Consider the following 19,237-nt stretch of genomic DNA (forward strand, 5'->3'; position numbering starts at 1 on the left):
TTGCTCATTTGATTTAATCTGTTCGGCTATAGACTACCAATCATTTGTTAAATGTTTTATTCTGGCCATGCATTCACATGTTCCTTCATGTGAGACAAATCATTTTACTTTAGAAATTATACAATTCAGTAGTCAGACTTACGGAGAGGAATTATAGGCTATAGCTTTTTTAATATATTCTTAAACGCCTGATGTTTATTATAATAGTACTGTAATATAATTTATTTGGTCGATAACGTTTTGTGGTCTAAGTATGACTTCAGTGGCTTATTTAATTGCAAAAAGGCCTTTCGGAACCACAGTTCTGTTGATTGCGCACCATATGCCATTAGGGTAGCCCTTTATGCTATTCCCACTGAATATTATTCAATATGTTGAATTTAGTTGGATTTTTAAGAGTTAATAGGAATTGTTAGAAAAATACGGTAGGCCTACGATAATCATATAAGATCGTTATGCATGCTGGCACCAAGTCATCATGCCATCACCCAATATTTTGGGTGTATTTAGATAAACGCATCGATTGCCAAATTTCATAATATCAGTATATATGTATTTATTTGAAGTCGTAGCCTATTAGATATATATTATTGAGTTATTATAGTAAAGAGAAAGACCAACTTTACATTTTCATCCCTTATTTGCCTGGTAACAGTTGGGCTATATATAGCCTAGGACTATACATGCCGTGACGTTGGTACTGAATTCTGGTCGGTGCTTACATCAGGTTTTTGTTGTGGTCTGATCCTGGGATTTCCATCAGGATTTCGTTCCTTCAGAAAAATTTAAACCGCACATGTCCAATGGACACGTCCAATGGATGCACTGCCCAATTTCATAAATTATGGCCCAATGTAGGCCTATATAGTTGCTTCTGTATAGGCCTATACGTTTTCTGCAAACTAAAAATTAGATTCGTTTTTGTAGCTATAGGCCTATTACTTCTAGACAATGTTGCATATGGGATGGAATTATTGAGTATAGCCTGTTAGAAGTAAGAATTGCTCTTCCGTCATCTACTTGCAACATGCATAGACTGCATAACGGGCCAGTAGGCAAACCATGGCCATATGACAATCCGTGCCATTCAATGTTGCGCACACATTGACATTCACTGGGACAGTTGATTAAATCTATTTAATCCCATACATGTATCATTAGTTGTTCTAAATGGAATTTCAGAATTAGATTTGGCTCATTGCCTTTTAATTTTGCACAAAAAAAATGTATAGGCCCAATGCATACGCCCAAAAAACAATCGTCAATGTGGTCTTAACGTAACCTAGGCCTAAAGGCCAAAACATAATGTTTTTGAATAATGCAAATTAAGTTACTATATAGTTATATTTAGACAAGCGAAGACGATTTTTTTCTAAAGGCCTAGTTATGCAACATTCAACCTTGGCCCCCGTGGAGGTTAAATTGCGCAGTGATGACCGATCCACAGGGAAGGCAAACATCAAACGAGCGCATGGTATTTCATAGTCACAATGTCGGTATTTCATCTCACATGAGCAGGCGCACCAATTGAGGCTTCACTTATGACCTTGACCGGTAAAGTAGCCTACACGTGCGAAAAAAAGTGCCTCCACAATTTGTGAAATCCCTCAGTCACTCAAAAATAAAGATGACGGAAAAGACCAAATTTATGTTTTATTTGGCAAAAAATGAGTCTGGTGACAGAGGCATTATGACAACTCAACAGATGGTCATTAAAAGTAAGGCAAAAATAAACGACACTCAGACACTTAAACTCGATGTAAATATTAGGCCTATCCTACATAATCTAGCCTGTGGAATGTATAGTAAAACATATCCTGAGGTGACAGACTATGACCTGTGTGATCGATCATATGGCTTGGAGAAGGATGGATGGTGCTACTGGTCAGAGTTGATGCTTAACACTCACCAAAATAGCTGTTCTCAAATAACATTTAATGTACTGCAATAGTGTTTTGATTTAACTTAGTGTTGTATTGTTGTTCTACGTTTAGGAGATATATATAAATACATTCACAAAGCATGATACATATGTGCTTGTAAATACTTGATTAGCTTTCTAGTGTTTGCTATAAATCTACTTATAGCTTGGACATAGCTTGCTTCAGATCCATGTAGCAAAAATAACACTCGGAAATCTAAAGAAATTTACAACGGATAAGAAATTCGCTAGTTGTGTTTACAAGGCGGTCAAAAAAATCGGCAGGTGTCTTAGAGGTTCAGGATACAGTTCAAAAACGCATCCACCAGGCAACGCAGGCATCCACTACCTCTCCCCAGCACTGCCACGCACCGTGAGCCAGTTCCAGCCATCCAGCCAGCACTGGCAGGTAGGCATGGCCGAGCGAGGAGATTTGGGCTGACACCGCGGTCAGGCTGTCCGGCTGCAGAAGAACCAGGGCGCATAAAAGGCACACAAAAAACACGACGACTTTCCCCAGCGCTCTGCCACCGGAATGCGGGGTCGTTGAGCTATACACGCCACTCTCGTGCGGAACGGAGAGCTTGTCCACATCTTTGAGCTTCATCGAGTCCCAGTTTTTGACGTCGAAATTCCTGACCAGGGGACCGACGTCCATGTCTGTCCGGGAGGGCAGCGGCGTTTCCCGGACAACGCGCAACTTCTCCCTGAACTCCTGCATCTGCTCGAGAAAGCAAAGGGGGTCGGTCACATTCCTGAATGACTCGGCGATGCTGAGAGCGCGCTTCTGCTCCTCCAACGCATCGCTCAATGTATTGATCTCTGGGTCGTAGGCTTGCATCACCACCAACTTCAGCGTCTCGAAATCGGAGAGGATCTCGTTCTTTTTGTGGTCCAGGGCATTGATCAGTTTGACAAAATAGTCGGTTACTTTCTCTGCGTCCCTGGAAACTAACTGGAGCGCCTTTTTCTTACTGGCTTCCAGCGTCTCCAGGCAGGATAGAATATCCGTGCTGTGCCAGCTCTCCACTCCCTGGAACAGCTCCTCAAATGCGGATTTCTCCTGCTCGTACGCGTCTTCCAGGGCACAGAATGTATGTCCTTTATGGTCGTCAGTTGTTGCACAAAATCCACAAATAAGTTTCAAGTCTGTGGCACAGAATATATTAAGCGGTTGACCACTGTGGTGTTTGCACAGGGCCATCCTGGGTAACACTCTGATTTTGTTGTATTTCTCAACGATTCCACGTAACGAGTAGTTGATCTGGAGGCTGTTTATGCCGTTTTGAGGAGTCTCCTTGCGGCAACTGGGGCATTTGAACGGGGGTCTCCAAACAGGTCCTCGGTTGTTCCCCTCCAGAATCCCCTCCAAGCACTTCTTGCAGAAGCTGTGTGAGCACGGCAGAACTCGGGGGTCCTCAAAGAGACAGCAGCAAATTGGGCAAGTCAGGTCCTCCTCTAGAAGCTCCATGGTGTTCTGAAATAAAATACAGCCAGGATTGAGTGGAGAACAAATCGAAAATAATAGATCAATACACTATCCGTCAGTTAAACATACCCGTTTGTTTAGCTACATCACCCAGCAGCGCAATAATTCACAGGTAGTGATGGTGGAAATGGACATCACTAGAATTACGCATGACAAAATTTTGGATAAAACGCACAGACTATCCACTCCAGCGACTGGTGTTAAAATTCAGCCACCCTCAAAAAGGAAAATGAGAGGTGTCGATGTACCCGCGTAAAATATGAAAATAGAAAGCGCAGTGGAACATCATGCCTAGTAGGTGCATAGACTATTTGGCTACAGTGAAAAACCATTCGCAACGGACCCTCTATTTTTTTCCTATGTTCAACGACCTACTTTCTAGTGTTCACACTAGATGTTTTTTTTTCATGAGACGGGATATCACGCAATCACGACACAGCCGTTTCATCCAACTGGTCTATATATAGATGAGATGGTAACGACTAAGTTCCCACTCACTTCAGATTTGACTTCTGCTTTAATGTTAATAGCCCGCTGAAACGTATCCTTAGCAATATAAGCTATGCTGCATAAACACAAACTTCCACCAACGATTACCACTCAGTATAAACAAGTTGCAGTCTATAAATTAGATCACACACGAGTATGTCCTATTGGAAAGGTATTGAGGATGGTTATGACAGCTTTTGCAAGCGTATAGCAACATGCAACTGGACCAAAAAAAAAAACACTTACCAGCTGCTGAGACGCAGAGTGCAACGCAATCATGGCGCTTGTTGCTGTGCAGACTTCGCCCTTTCCGGGAGAAAAAATTAACCCTTTCATGGCCACAGCACTACACTAGCGATCCTTCCAGCTCCAAATAGCGCGCACTATAGTACGCGCCTGATACAGTGGCGCGCAGAAAGTAAAAACATCTCAGTGATATTAATGGCAGCGTTTTTTTAACTACATATTTTTTTATTTTAAAGAACAAGATGCGTTTTATTTTTCAGTAGGAAAAATATAGAGGATCCCTGCAAATTGGAGAGGGGAGGCGGGCTGTTGCTATGCAAAACATTTTTACAGCGTGAAAGATTGTCAACCACTAGGTTCTTAGTCACCCGGCTTTTGATCACTGCCTCTATCGCACCATTTGTATACGTCATTATGAACTTGAAGTAACGTTAATCGATTCTTATGTGTGAAGTTTGAACGTCAGGCAATAGTGCATGTAAATTTGCATTGTAATTTTCATCCCCACTGATACCCAGTGCATGGATACAAAGTAGCCTATTGGAAGTGCTCTCAAAAGACTTGGTGATAGGCTACTGAACTGGCTCCTTTTTTAACTGACGACATGTAGGCCTACCCAGCAACAATATTGGTGCTCATTACAGACATTTGCCCCGTTATTTGATAGGAGATGGAATTCCCACTCTACACAAATTTGATCATGCCATGTGTCCCAAGCTTGACACATTGATAACCAATAGCTACTAAGTCACGTGTAAAAAAATATTTTGACCTTGATTTTCTTCCCTTGTTTCCATGCCATCAGGAGCCGCTGCTTTATAAGCAATGTGATTGGACGCATTGGAAAGGCGCGCATATATGGCTCATGACAATGTGGTATGACTGCCACCAGGTAACGCTGTTTCATTATGATGGTAGCTTTTCTCATGAGCTCCTTCAGCTCTTATTGACTTCGTCGGCGTGACCATTTCCGGATAATATTTTAGCACAAGAATGGCTGCACTGTTTACGTGTTGTCTGGGATGCTGCGGAGATGGGGGAACCGGGCATATTCCCCTCAAAGAAATGCCTAACGTCCAGTTAGACACGCATCATATGGGTGAGAGAATCTTTCTGACGGGTCGTTGTTTTAAGCTGTAAATCCTCGAGAGAATGCCGATGGGGTTAGCCTAGCTACTGTCCAGCTGGCTGTTTTTGACAACGCCGTCGTAAATAAAATGCAAATATTGATATGTTCTTGTACAGGCACGGATGTGGTTATCGTGAAGAGTGGCCGGAGGATATGTGGCACCGGGGGTTGCCTCGCCAACGCTCCCCTGCACCAAAACAAGAGTTACTTTGAGTTCAAGATCCAGTCCACAGGTAATGATTGAACATGAGTCCATGATAACGTTACTGTCCACCTGTCTGTCTTTGTGTTGGAGATAAAAATGAATAAGGAACTATGGGGAATATCTTTTGGTGTGCGCGCATCAGGCAGTGTAGCTTTGGGACGTAACATCGGGAGTTTGTATAATATAATAACTCCCCGAGTTGTAATTCATTCTGGTGGCTGGTGACGGGAAATAACCTTAACTTTACAATATAGCCGGCATCACCCCAAAAAACGGACTGTCAACAAAATATGTATAATCTCTAGAAACTATACTTACCAGATGTAAAGTGAAATGTGTCCCTCGCTATAAAATGGACGTCTGAATCCAACTTTTGTCTTTAGTGAATTTTCGTAACAGGTTAGGATAAGACAGGCCTACAGCTACAATATGACGATGGTCATGGCTATAATGGATCCATCTTTTGACAAATTAACGTCAGATTTTACTTTTCGTAGCAGGTTAGCATCATTAGATTAGGTTTACCTAAAATACACTTAACGTTATTTTGAAAAAAGCTGGATCCCTTATAGCCATGACCTATTAAGATAGGATTAAACTGCGTCTCCAATAAAAATCCCCGATCACACTTGTGTGAGATGTCATGGCGACTTTAGTCATCGGGTCTAACGGTCATCTTGCGCTGAACTGCGCATGTGCATGCCTTCAAATCAAAGGCACTCCTTCGATGTTGTTTTTGACAAATTAAAACGTGTCCGTTTTTCACGAGGTTTGAGTAATGGCATGTTCAACTACTTAAGACATTTTCTCGAATTTAGGTTGTGCCTTTTAATGAACAACTATGGAAGAATTTTTAATTTCTTATTGACTTTCCAAACCCTGGTCTGTTTGGCCTTGAAGTGTAGGAGGACCTGTTGGACTGTATGTTCTTAGTGTTTTCTGAGCACAATGTGTTCTCTCCCAGGTGCTTGTAAGGGCACAGATGACAGACTGGTAGGATTCCAGTTGAGGTGGTTTAATAACCTTGATTCACATAAAGCAGGAATGGCACAGCACAGAGTATGTGTTAAGGCACTTTAAGGTATGGTTTAAATTGTTTTAACCAAGAGTGTGTGTGGTTCTGAAAAATTAAATACAATCGTAAATGGCCGGTATAAGCTTAATACAACCTCCAATTACATGATCTATAAAGAATACGGCTGCAATAGGTTATGTGCTGCACAGGACAATACAGCCTAACAACACGGCTGTGACTTCACTAATGAAAGATCAGATGGGTGCAGCCACACAGCACCACGATCCTCACACAACTTCATATATATATATGCACGCACCGGACCAGTCAAAAGGTTAGACACGCCTACTCAAGGGTTTTTCTGTATTTTACTATTTTCTATATAATAATAGTGACGATGTCAAAACTATGAAATAACACATGGAATCATGTAGTAACCAAAAAAGAATTAAACAAATCTAAATATGTTTAATATTCTTCAAAGTAGCCACCCTTTGCCTTGATGACAGCTTTGCACACTCTTGGCATTCTCTCAAACAGCTTCACGTGGAATGCTTTAGCAACAGTCTTGAAGGAGTTCCCACATATAATGAGCACTAGTTGCCTGCTTTTCCTTCACTCTGTGGTCTAACTCATCCCAAACCATCTAAATTGGATAGAGGTCGGTTGATTGTGGAGGACAGGTCATCTGATGCAGCACTCTATCACTTTCCTTCTTTGTCAAATAGCACTTACACAGCCTGGAGGTGTGTTGGGTCATTGTCCTGTTGAAAAACAAATGATAGTCCCACTAAGCTCAAACCAGATGGGATGGTGTACCGCTACAGAATGCTGTGGTAGCCATGCTGGTTAAGTGTGCCTTGAATTCTAAATAAGTCACAGACAGCGTCACCAGCACCCCCACACCCCCATGCTTCACGGTGGGAACCACATGTGCAGAGATCATCCATTCACCTGCTCTGCGTCTCACGAGGACACGGCGGTTGGTTCTCATAAAGACATGGCGGTTGGAACCAAAATCTCAAATTTGGACTCATCAGACCAAAGGACAGATTTCCACCTGTCCAATGTCCATTACTCGTGTTTCTTGGCCCAAGCACGTCTCTTCTTTTTATTGGTGTCCTTTAGTATCAATCAAATGTATTTATAACGCCCTTCTTACATCAGCTGATGTCACAAAGTGCTGTACAGAAACCCAGCCTAAAACCCCAAACAGCAAGCAATGCAGGTGTAGAAGCACGGTGGCTTGGAAAAACTCCCTAGAAAGGCCAGTAGTGGTTTCTTTGCAGCAATTTGACCATGAAGGCCTGATTCACGTAGTCTCCTCTGAACAGTTGATGTTGAGTAGTCTGTTACTTGAATTCTGAAGCATTTATTTAGGCTGCAATTTCTGAGGCTGGTAACTCTAATGAACTTATCCTCTGCAGCAGAAGTAACTCTGGGTCTTCCTTTCCTGTGGCTGTCCTCATGAGAGCCAGTTTCATCATAGTGCTTGATGGTTTTTGCGACTGCACTTGAAGAAACTTTCAGAGTTCTTGAAATGTTCCATATTGACGGACCTTCATGTCTTAAAGTAATGATGGACTGTCGTTTCTCTTAGCTTATTTGAGCTGTTCTTGCCATAATATGGACTTGGTATTTTACCACATAGGGTTATCTTCTGTATACCACCACTACCTTGTCACAACACAACTAACTGGCTCAAACGCATTAAGAAGGAAAGAAATTCCACAAATTAACTTTGAACAAGGCACACCAGTTAATTGAAATGCATTCCAGGTGACTACCTCATGAAGCTGGTTGAGAGAATGCCAAGAGTGTGCAAAGCTGTCATCAAGGTAAAGGGAGGTTACTTTGAAGAATCTCAAATATAAAATAGATTTAGATTTGTTTAACACTTTTTTTTGTTTACTACATGATTCCATGTGTTATTTCATAGTTTTGATGTCTTCACTATTGTACAATGTAGAAAATAGTAAAAAATTAAGAAGAACCCTTCAATGAGTAGGTGTCCATACACTGGTACTGTATGTATGTATATATATCTCCACAAGGCTCATAACTAACAACATACCCACATAATCTGCACCCTATACAACCACAGGGCATATAACGAGGCGTGGACATTTTACTATACAATTAAATGCTAAATGTCTGAAATGAGAAGACACAAACGGGGTTAGCAAGCGTACAGTTGCTAGCTTGTGGTAAAAACACAAATTAGCATAAAAATGAGGAGTGCATCCACAACACATGAAGCGTAAGAAATATGAACTCACATTTCTGAAGGACGCACACTGATCTTGGCTAAAACAAAGAATGCTAACTAAAGATTGCTGGAATTTATCACTTGGCTTATGTACTTTATCTACACTGAACAAAAATACAAACACAACATGTAAAGTTTTGGTCCCATGTTTCATGAGCTGAAATAAAAGATCCCAAAAGTTTTCCATCCACACAAAAAGCTTATTTCTATAGAATTTTGTGTACATTTTTTTTTTTACATCCCTGTTGGTATTTCTCCTTTGCCAAGATAATTCATCCACCTGATAGGTGTGGCATATGAAGAAGCTGATTAAACAGCATGATCATTACACAGGTGCACCTTGTGCCGGGGACAATAAAAGGCCACTCTAAAATGTGCAGTTAATGCCACACAACAGTTTTGAGGGAGTGTGCAATTGACATGCTGGCTGCAGGAATGTCCACCAGAACTGTTGCCAGAGAATTGAATGTGAAATTCTCTACAATCTCGTGTTCTCCAATGTCGTTTGAGAGAATTTGTCAGCACGTCCAACTGGCCTCACAAACGCAGACCATGTGTAATGACGCCAGCCCAGGACCTCCACATCCTGCTTCTTTACCTGTGGGATTGTCTGAGACCAGCCACACAGAAAGCCGATGAAACTGAGGAGTATTTCTGTCTCTAATAAAGCCTTTTTGTGGGGAAAAACGTATTCTGATTGGCTGGTCCTGACTCCCCAGTGGGTGGGCCTATGCCCACCCATGGCTGCGCCCCTGCCCAGTTGTGTGAAATTCATAGATTAGGGCCTAGTTAATTTATTTCAATTGACTGATTTCCTTATATGAACTGTAACTCAGTAAAATTGTTGGATGTTGAGTTTTTTTTAATTTTTGTTCAGTTAATTATTTCTCAGAGATCGCCCAGCGTGCATCTACTTCACATCACCGGTGGGTGGCGCTACAGCTCTCCTATGATGAACTCATATGTATTCTCCATAGTCTTTCATACAGGTGTGTTTCGCAAGCATTCCCGGAAGTCTCTCTCAGATTTTAGCTAACCCTATTCCAAACTGTAACCTAATTCTCTTAACCTGAACCTAAGTCACTTCCTGTCATAGCTGTATACCACATAGTCAAAACCCTGCTTCCGCTAGATGGCTCTATTATCCTTACGTCGTTTGTCATTTGTATTAAACCAGACAGGAAGAGGCGACGCGAAAGGGTTTACCCTGCCTATAAATTGTCCATGAAGTGAGGATTTTTTTGTATGGAGGTCAATGAGTATCGATCTTGGTCAACAAATTGAATTTCTAATTTGGCACCTGAGGCTTATTTGATCAAATATAAGTTATGTAATGGTTAGGTTGTTATGAAGGTACTGATAAGTGGACGCACGTGGCATTTCGGCAACGTTGTGCTGTTCACACTTATCTGCCCTCTCATTGGCTATAATGGTCCCACCTGGTGTTGCTTCTCGCCTGCCTTTGAGGACATGTATTTATATTGTTAGTGTTCACTCGACCATCTTGTTGATATAATAGATCATCTTTTATTAAACTGCACGGCTGGTAATACACTTGTCCCCCGGCGACCGGTTCGTACATAAAACATCCTCCATTCAGGCTGGAGAAGTAGTTTAATTTAATGGCCCGCCGGCTTAAAAAAGCTGGGAAATTATGCATACCGTTTTAACAAAACACATTTTTTCACCACAATGCTAGAGTGGCTAATGCTACTTGCTGCGCATCGCATTCATCCTGGGGTAAACAAACTGCTTCAACCTGATTGGCTGCATTGGAATATTGTGTTTTGTTAAGACAGTATGCATATTAACCATTTTTAGGCCATTAAATCAGGTTAAGGAGGAAAATGACGCCTTTGCAGCCTGAATGGATGATGTTTTATGTACGAACAGGTCGCAGGGAACACGAGTGTATTACCAGCTCTGCAGTTTAATGCAGGACGTCGATGACAAACGACGTAAGGATAATAGCGCCATCTGGCGGAATCAGGGCTACAGGCAGAGGAGATTCCCCTCGGTCCACTCCAGTGGTTATATGATTTACAGTACACACCCTCTACTGGGGGTACGTGTGGGTAGAAGTCTACATACATACTGTCCGGAACTGCACCAGCCTGGTTACACACCAACCATAGTTGCTGGAAGCGATACTGGAAAGCAAAAAAAGCCAGTCAAAGCTAGCCAAAACATTGACTAGAAGGAATGCTCTCCTCGTAGTCAAAATGACCATATGCCAATATAGTTCCACCTCTGAACTTCAAGTAAAATGGTTTGAAGACCAGCACTGTACGGTTTGTGTTGGCAAGCTTGTTTTTAAAGGTTCTGACATCTGTGTGCAGGTATATGGGGGATAGGTGTGGCAACTCAGAAGGTGAACCTGAACCAGGTCCCCATGGGGCAGGACATCAACAGCCTTGTCCTGAGGCATGATGGCTCGATGTATCACAACAACGAGGAGAAGAACCGCCTCCCTGCCAATAGCCTTCCACAGGAGGGGGACATTGTGGTGAGTGGACTGGTCTGGTGGAGCGCAACTAAGCTGGTTTTATACATATACTCAAGGTCTTTATTAAAGCGTTAATGAACATGCTCTATAACATCTCAAACAAAGCAAGGAAAGCACATGGCATAATTGACACAGCAATATTATTATCTTCTGATAAACAAAAGGCAGTCCAACACCAAATGCCTGGGCAAAAAAAGGAATGCGACAAACTTACTTGCTCAGTAACGCATCCAGGTTATACAAATAAAAAACCATTAGTCTTTAGCTTTAAACTACACAATAAACATGTTCTCCAAACACTACACAGTCATGCTTGCAGTCAGAGCGGAAGAGGTGAAGTGGGTGGGTCCACTCCTGTCAATCTGTCCACGTAGGAAACGGTGATAAGCAGGCCAATAATGAGATCAACGACTCCCGTTGTTAGGTCGGAGATGAGACCATCTCAATTATATATTAATTAGTATCTCTGTTCCAATCCATTAGGTTGTCACACTTATGGCTACTTAAGGTGTTTTGGAGGAAGTCCCACCTCTATAGAGGTAGATTGGATTGGGCTAGGCCAGAGATCAAATAAAATTGTATTAGTCACATGCGTTGAATAGAACAGTGAATGCTTACTTACGAGCCCCAACAATGCAGTTAAAAAAAATACGGCTAAGAATAACAAATAAAAGTAACAAGTAATTAAAGAGCAGTAGTAAAATAACAATAGGGAGACTATATACAGGAGGCACCAGTACAGAGTCAATGTGCGGGGGCACCAGATAGTTGAGGTAATATGTACATGTTGGTAGAGTTATTAAAGTGACTATGCATAGATGATAACAGAGAGTAGCAGCGGTGTAAAAGAGGAGGAGAGGGGGGACAATGTAAATAGTCTGGGTAGCCATTTGATTAGGAGTCTTATTGCTTGGGGATAGAAGCTGTTTAGAAGCCTCTTGGACCTGTACATAATGAAGAGATGCTCATGTCTCTGCCCAGTGGGAGTCGCTGTCCCAAAGTCAGGAAGGCAGGCGACAAGCTTAGGTCCAAAATAAACCCATAGAAACACATTGGGCTTATTTTGGCAAGAGTGAAATCTTTCGATTTACCTCTTCCTCTCTGCACAGGCTAAGGGGAAATTCAGTCAGAAGGTGTACAGGGAATCTAATCAGTTCTTTTTCATCTCAGGGCATCACATACGACCACGTGGAGCTGAATCTCTATCTCAATGGGAAGAATATGCACTGTCCAGCTTCAGGGATCAGAGGCACCGTGTTCCCGGTGGTTTATGGTGAGTGTGTGTGTGTGTGTGTGTGTGTGTGTGTGTGTGTGTGTGTGTGTGTACACAGCTGCATGCACAGGGACATTCATGGTCCAAACATGCCAAGACAGTCGTGAAGAGGGCACGACAAAACCTTTTCCCCCCTCAGGAGACTGAAAAGATTTGGCATGGGTCTCCAGATCCTTAAAAGGTTCTACAGCTGCACCATCGAGAGCGTCCTGACCGGTTGCATCACCGCCTGGTATGGCAACTGCTCGGCATCTGACCGTAAGGCGCTACAGAGGGTAGTGTGAACAGCCAAGTACATCACTGGGGCCAACCGTCCTGCCATCCAGGACCTATATAATAGACAGTGTCAGAGGAAAGCCCATAAAATTGTCAGAGACTTCAGTCACCCAAGTTATAGATTGTTTTCTCTGCTACCGCACAGCAAGTGGTACTGGAGTGCCAAGTCCAAAAGGCTCCTCAACAGCTTCTACCCCCAAGTCATAAGACTGCTGAACAATTAATCAAATCACCACTGGACAATTTACATTGACCCTCCCCATCTCTTTTGTACACTGCTGCTACTCGCTGTTTATTATCTGTGCATGGTCACTTCACCCCTACCTACATGTACACATTACCTCAACTAACCTGTAGCCTCGTTATTCTTATTGTGTTACTTTTTATTAATACTTTTTACTTCAGTCTACTTGGTAAATATTTTCTTAACTCTTCCTGACCTGCACTGTTGGTTAAGGGCTTGTAAGTCAGCATTTCACGGTCAAGTCTACACTTGTATTCAGCGCATGTGACATGTTGATTTGATTCTTACTTTCTCAGGAGGGAAAACCACCAATATCAAAGTTTTATTCATATTTTATTATTTCTCTTAACTTGTATTAACATAATATATATTAACACTTGCTCTCCATTTTGTTAATGCCCTGTGGGAAAAAAACAGGCTCAAACGCCTAGTAAATCTGCCCCAAAATGATTTATGGTGGTTCTATTTTTCTGCCACAAGAGGGCAGTAAGTACAAAGCTGAAACTGACAGCCTTCCTTTTTGTAGCATACGATGTTAAGGTAATTTAATACTACTGTTTATTTGTTGTTGCTTGCACACAGGATTTCCCATGTGGTTACTAACGATGAAGTGCTAAATTGAGATCCAGTCAGTGAGTTATACCTGCTAAAGTATCCTCATGAAACCCTGACTTGAACCCATGTTGATTTGATCTTTCTCTTCTGTCCCAGTGGATGACAGCGCCATCTTAGACTGCCAGTTCAGTGACTTCTACCATACGGCGCCGCAAGGCTTTGAGAAGATTCTGTTTGAGCAGCAGATTTTCTGACCAGCACCTCCTTATACCTCCAGGCCTTTACACACACACACACACACACACACACACACAACCCTCAGCGCTCCTTGTTGCTCCGCAGAGATCTGTGACCCCCACCCTCGTTCCATCTGGTTTGAGTGTCCCTCTGTATGTGTTCTGGTTACTCTGCTTTAAAGCTGTTCTGGGTCCAGTTGGTTTAGCTCTTGGTTGATGCCAACACTGGAGCAGTAAGAAAATGGATCCCAAGTCAGCAGTGAAGGGCATTGAGTAGCCAAAGTGGTGTGTGTGTGTGTGTGTGTGTGTGTGTGTGTGTGTGTGTGTGCGCATTTGCAGCTGAAAGACAGTCAAGTTAGTCAATATTGCTTTGCTTCAGTTGTAATCATCCTGCATTGCCACAATTTGTTATGGTTGCTGCTTCTTTCTGAAAAGAGTTTAAACAATGTTTAGGTGTTGAGTCTGACAGTATTGTTGTGCAATCACTACACATGTCCATTGGTCTGGACCAGAAGCCATGTTGAGTGTTCTTTACTGCTACCTATGTATGGTTTGATTATGGAATCTCAATGAACTCTTAATGCCATATTGATATGTGGGGGCATACACACCCCAAAATATATATACACATTTTATTTGTTTATAGCTGACACTAATGTTCAATGTTTTGTTTCCCTAACAATTGATATTGATTTAATTATTCGTATTTAGAGTTTTCATATTTTGACCATGATCTGTCTTTAAAAGTAATTTGTCACGGCTCTGATGGTTATTCCAAATTGGGGTTGGGTAGGTTACTTTTTGAATGTAATCCTTTACAGTTACTAGTTACCCGTCAAATTCTAATCAGAGTTATAACTTTTGGATTGCCCAAACTCCGTAACGTATTCTGATTACTTTTGGATTACATTCCACTTAAGAGGTGTTAGAAAATGTGAAAGTAATCCAAGAAGTAATCTAGTTTTTCTAAATTTTCTGTGATCTTATGACAATTTTGCTGTTAATGTAACTGATTAGTATTTTTGGGGCGGTTATCAGATTACATGTAATCAGTTACTCCCCAACCCTGTATTTGTGGATGTGACATTGTCCTACCCTATTTTATTTCAACCATCAGATGAACACATTTCTCCTTTTGAAGTGTGAAAACTGTCTGAAATGTTAAAGGCTTGTTTTAGTTTGCACTAATGAGATGTATGTTGAATATTAACCCACATCTGAATACTTATTGTTGATTACAATAAAGAAACTGTTGTCTCTAGAAGCATTAACTATTTTGGAACTCATTGGTTTAATAGTATGTGGGGGGGTATTGTGTTTGTTTTAGAGAAGGTTAAAAACATTCAGCTTAAACAAATTGTGGCTAAGCTTTTGGCACAACACCTAAGGGTGCTTTCACACTTGGTCACTTTCTGACAATTTTTGTGAACTCAGTGCGGTTCGCTTATTTCTTTGTACAGCTTGAACACTCCAAAGGAACTCAGACCCCTCAAAAGAGCCACTGAACTGAGACCATCTAGAGATGTGGAGATGAGTTTGGTTCGCTTGAATTCCGTGGTCCGGTTCCTTTTTTAGGACAATGTGAATGCAAAGCTCCCCAGGTTCATTTGTCATTATTCCTACACTACACACTAGACTACTGCAACACCCTTTCCCCTGCCATAAACCCTGACACACTAGACTACTGCAACACCCTTTCCCCTGCCATAAACCCTGACACACTAGACTACTGTAACACCCTTTCCCCTGCCATAAACCCTGACACACTAGACTACTGCAACACCCTTTCCCCTGCCATAAACCCTGACACACTAGACTACTGCAACACCCTTTCCCCTGCCATAAACCCTGACACACTAGACTACTGCAACACCCTTTCCCCTGCTATAAACCCTGACACACTAGACTACTGCAACACCCTTTCCCCTGCCATAAACCCTGACACACTAGACTACTGCAACCCTGTTTCCCCTGCCATAAACCCTGACACACTAGACTACTGTAACACCCTTTCCCCTGCCATAAACCCTGACACACTAGACTACTGCAACACCCTTTCCCCTGCTATAAACCCTGACACACTCGACTACTGCAACACCCTTTCCCCTGCCATAAACCCTGACACACTAGACTACTGCAACCCTGTTTCCCCTGCCATAAACCCTGTCACACAAGACTACTGCAACACCCTTTCCCCTGCCATAAACCCTGACACACTAGACTACTGCAACACCCTTTCCCCTGCCATAAACCCTGACACACTAGACTACTGTAACACCCTTTCCCCTGCCATAAACCCTGACACACTAGACTACTGTAACACACTTTCCCCTGCCATAAACCCTGACACACTAGACTACTGTAACACCCTTTCCCCTGCCATAAACCCTGACACACTAGACTACTGCAACACCCTTTCCCCTGCCATAAACCCTGACACACTAGACTACTGCAACACCCTTTCCCCTGCCATAAACCCTGACACACTAGACTACTGCAACCCTGTTTCCCCTGCCATAAACCCTGACACACTAGACTACTGTAACACCCTTTCCCCTGCCATAAACCCTGACACACTAGACTACTGCAACACCCTTTCCCCTGCCATAAACCCTGACACACTAGACTACTGCAACACCCTTTCCCCTGCCATAAACCCTGAGACACTAGACTACTGCAACACCCTTTCCCCTGCCATAAACCCTGACACACTAGACTACTGAGGCACCCTTTCCCCTGCCATAAACCCTGACACACTAGACTACTGCAACACCCTTTCCCCTGCTATAAACCCTGACACACTAGACTACTGCAACACCCTTTCCCCTGCCATAAACCCTGTCACACTAGACTACTGCAACACCCTTTCCCCTGCCATAAACCCTGACACACTAGACTACTGTAACACCATTTCCCCTGCCATAAACCCTGACACACTAGACTACTGCAACACCCTTTCCCCTGCCATAAACCCTGACACACTAGATTACTGCAACACCCTTTCCCCTGCCATAAACCCTGGCACACTAGACTACTGCAACACCCTTTCCCCTGCCATAAACCCTGACACACTAGACTACTGCAACACCCTTTCCCCTGCCATAAACCCTGGCACACTAGACTACTGCAACACCCTTTCCCCTGCCATAAACCCTGTCACACTAGACTACTGCAACACCCTTTCCCCTGCCATAAACCCTGACACACTAGACTACTGCAACACCCTTTCCCCTGCCATAAACCCTGACACACTAGACTACTGCAACACCCTTTCCCCTGCTATAAACCCTGACACACTAGACTACTGCAACACCCTTTCCCCTGCCATAAACCCTGACACACTAGACTACTGCAACACCCTTTCCCCTGCCATAAACCCTGACACACTAGACTACTGCAACACCCTTTCCCCTGCCATAAACCCTGACACACTAGACTACTGCAACACCCTTTCCCCTGCCATAAACCCTGACACACTAGACTACTGCAACACCCTTTCCCCTGCCATATAACCCTGACACACTAGACTACTGCAACAACCCTTTCCCCTGCCATAAACCCTGTCACACTAGACTACTGCAACACCCTTTTACCCTGCAATAAACCCTGACACACTAGACTACTGTAACACCATTTCCCCTGCCATAAACCCTGACCCTAGACTACTGCAAACAACTTTCCCTGCCATAACCCTGACACACTAGATTACTGCAACACCCTTTCCCCTGCCATAAACCCTGCACACTAGACTACTGCAACACCCTTTCCCCTGCCATAAAACCTGACACACTAGGACTACTGCACAACCCTTTCCCTGCATAACCCCTGGCCACATGAGACTACTGCAACAACCCTTGCCCCTGCGCATAAACCCTTTCACACTAGACTACTGCACAAACCCTTTCCCCTGCCATAACCCTGACACACTAGACTACATGCGAACACCCTTTCCCTGCCTCAACCCTGACACACTAGACTACTGCAAAACCCTTTCCCCTGCTATAACCCTGACACACTATACTACTGCAACACCTTTCCCTGCCATAAACCCTGACACACTAGACTACTGCACACCCTTTCCCCTGCCATAAACCCTGACACACTAGACTACTGCAACACCCTTTCCCCTGCCATAAACCCTGACACACTGACTACTGAACACCTTTCCCCTGCCATAAACCCTGACACACTAGACTACTGTAACACCCTTTCCCTGCCATAAACCCTGACACACTAGACTACTGAAACACCCTTTCCCCTGCTATTAAACCCTGCACACTAGACTACTGCAACACCCTTTCCCCTGCCATAAACCCTGACACACTAGACTACTGCAACCCTTTTTCCCCTGCCATAAACCCTGACACACTAGACTACTGTAACACCCTTTCCCCTGCCATAAACCCTGACACACTAGACTACTGCAACACCTTTCCCCTGTAAACTGTCCACCTTCTTATAAACCCTGACACACTAGACTACTGTAACACCGTTTCCCTGCCATAACCCTGACACACTAGACTACTGACCCTTTTCCCCTGCCATAACCCTGACACACTAGACTACTGCAACACCCTTCCCCTGCCTAAACCCTGACACAATAGACTACTGCAACACCCTTTCCCCTGCCATAAACACTGCACACTAGAACTAACTGCAACAACCCTTTCCCCTGCCATAAACCCTGACACACTAGACTAACTGTACATAAACCCTTTCCCTGCCATAAACCCTGACACACTAGACTACTGTAACACCCTTTCCCCTGCCATAAACCCTGACACACTAGACTACTGCAACACCCTTTCCCCTGCCATAAACCCTGACACACTAGACTACTGCAACACCCTTTCCCCTGCCATAAAACCCTGACACACTAGACTACTGCAACACCCTTTCCCCTGCCATAAACCCTGACACACTAGACTACTGCAACACCCTTTCCCCTGCCATAAACCCTGACACACTAGACTACTGCAACACCCTTTCCCCTGCCATAAACCCTGACACACTAGACTACTGTAACACCCTTTCCCCTGCCATAAACCTTGACACACTAGACTACTGCAACACCCTTTCCCCTGCCATAAACCCTGTACACACTAGACTACTGCAACACCCTTTCCCCTGCCATAAACCCTGACACACTAGACTACTGCAACACCCTTTCCCCTGCCATAAACCCCTGTCAACACTAGACTACTACGGCAACACCCTTTCCCCTGCCATAAACCCTGACACACTAGACTACTGTAACACCCCTTTCCCCTGCCATAAACCCTGACAACACTAGACTACTGCAACACCCTTTCCCCTGCCATAAACCCTGTCACACTAGACTACGGCAACACCCTTTCCCCTGCCATAAACCCTGACACACTAGA

General features: G+C 43.4%; 2 protein-coding genes across 5 annotated transcripts; one reads left to right on the plus strand and one right to left on the minus strand.

The window, feature by feature from the left end:
* Positions 1-1,633: 1,633 nt before the first annotated feature.
* On the minus strand, positions 1,634-6,143 carry LOC120058484 (tripartite motif-containing 13-like). Of its 4 annotated transcripts, none has more exons than XM_039007176.1 (2): positions 5,798-6,143; positions 1,634-3,398 (listed from the first exon to the last, which is right to left on the minus strand). In XM_039007176.1, exon 2 carries the CDS (start codon positions 3,390-3,392, stop codon positions 2,232-2,234), a length of 1,161 nt encoding a protein of 386 aa, XP_038863104.1. In that variant the 5' UTR covers positions 3,393-3,398; positions 5,798-6,143; the 3' UTR covers positions 1,634-2,231. The 4 variants fall into 4 exon arrangements, with proteins under 4 accessions (XP_038863104.1, XP_038863102.1, XP_038863103.1 ...); XM_039007174.1 differs by lacking the exon at positions 5,798-6,143 and adding an exon at positions 4,918-5,487; XM_039007175.1 differs by lacking the exon at positions 5,798-6,143 and adding an exon at positions 4,146-4,895.
* On the plus strand, positions 5,091-15,125 carry LOC120058485 (SPRY domain-containing protein 7). The gene is made up of 5 exons (XM_039007178.1): positions 5,091-5,244; positions 5,391-5,507; positions 11,103-11,269; positions 12,440-12,542; positions 13,774-15,125. The coding sequence occupies exons 1-5, from the start codon at positions 5,139-5,141 to the stop codon at positions 13,869-13,871; spliced, it is 591 nt and encodes a 196-aa protein (XP_038863106.1). The 5' UTR covers positions 5,091-5,138; the 3' UTR covers positions 13,872-15,125.
* The last annotated feature ends 4,112 nt before the right edge of the window (positions 15,126-19,237 follow it).

Source organism: Salvelinus namaycush, chromosome 13, assembly GCF_016432855.1.
Source record: "Salvelinus namaycush isolate Seneca chromosome 13, SaNama_1.0, whole genome shotgun sequence".
NCBI lineage: Eukaryota > Metazoa > Chordata > Actinopteri > Salmoniformes > Salmonidae > Salvelinus > Salvelinus namaycush.

Bases quoted from the DNA above. Each gene is read 5' to 3' on its own strand.
- LOC120058484 (XM_039007174.1), bottom strand. From the start codon at position 5,073: ATGAGAAAAGCTACCATCATAATGAAACAGCGTTACCTGGTGGCAGTC. The intron at 3,399-4,917 runs GTCAAAATATTT...ATTTTATTTCAG, and splicing joins AACAAGGGAAGAAAATCAAG to AACACCATGGAGCTTCTAGA.
- LOC120058485 (XM_039007178.1), top strand. From the start codon at position 5,139: ATGGCTGCACTGTTTACGTGTTGTCTGGGATGCTGCGGAGATGGGGGA. The intron at 5,508-11,102 runs GTAATGATTGAA...ATCTGTGTGCAG, and splicing joins GTTCAAGATCCAGTCCACAG to GTATATGGGGGATAGGTGTG. The intron at 12,543-13,773 runs GTGAGTGTGTGT...CTTCTGTCCCAG, and splicing joins CGTGTTCCCGGTGGTTTATG to TGGATGACAGCGCCATCTTA.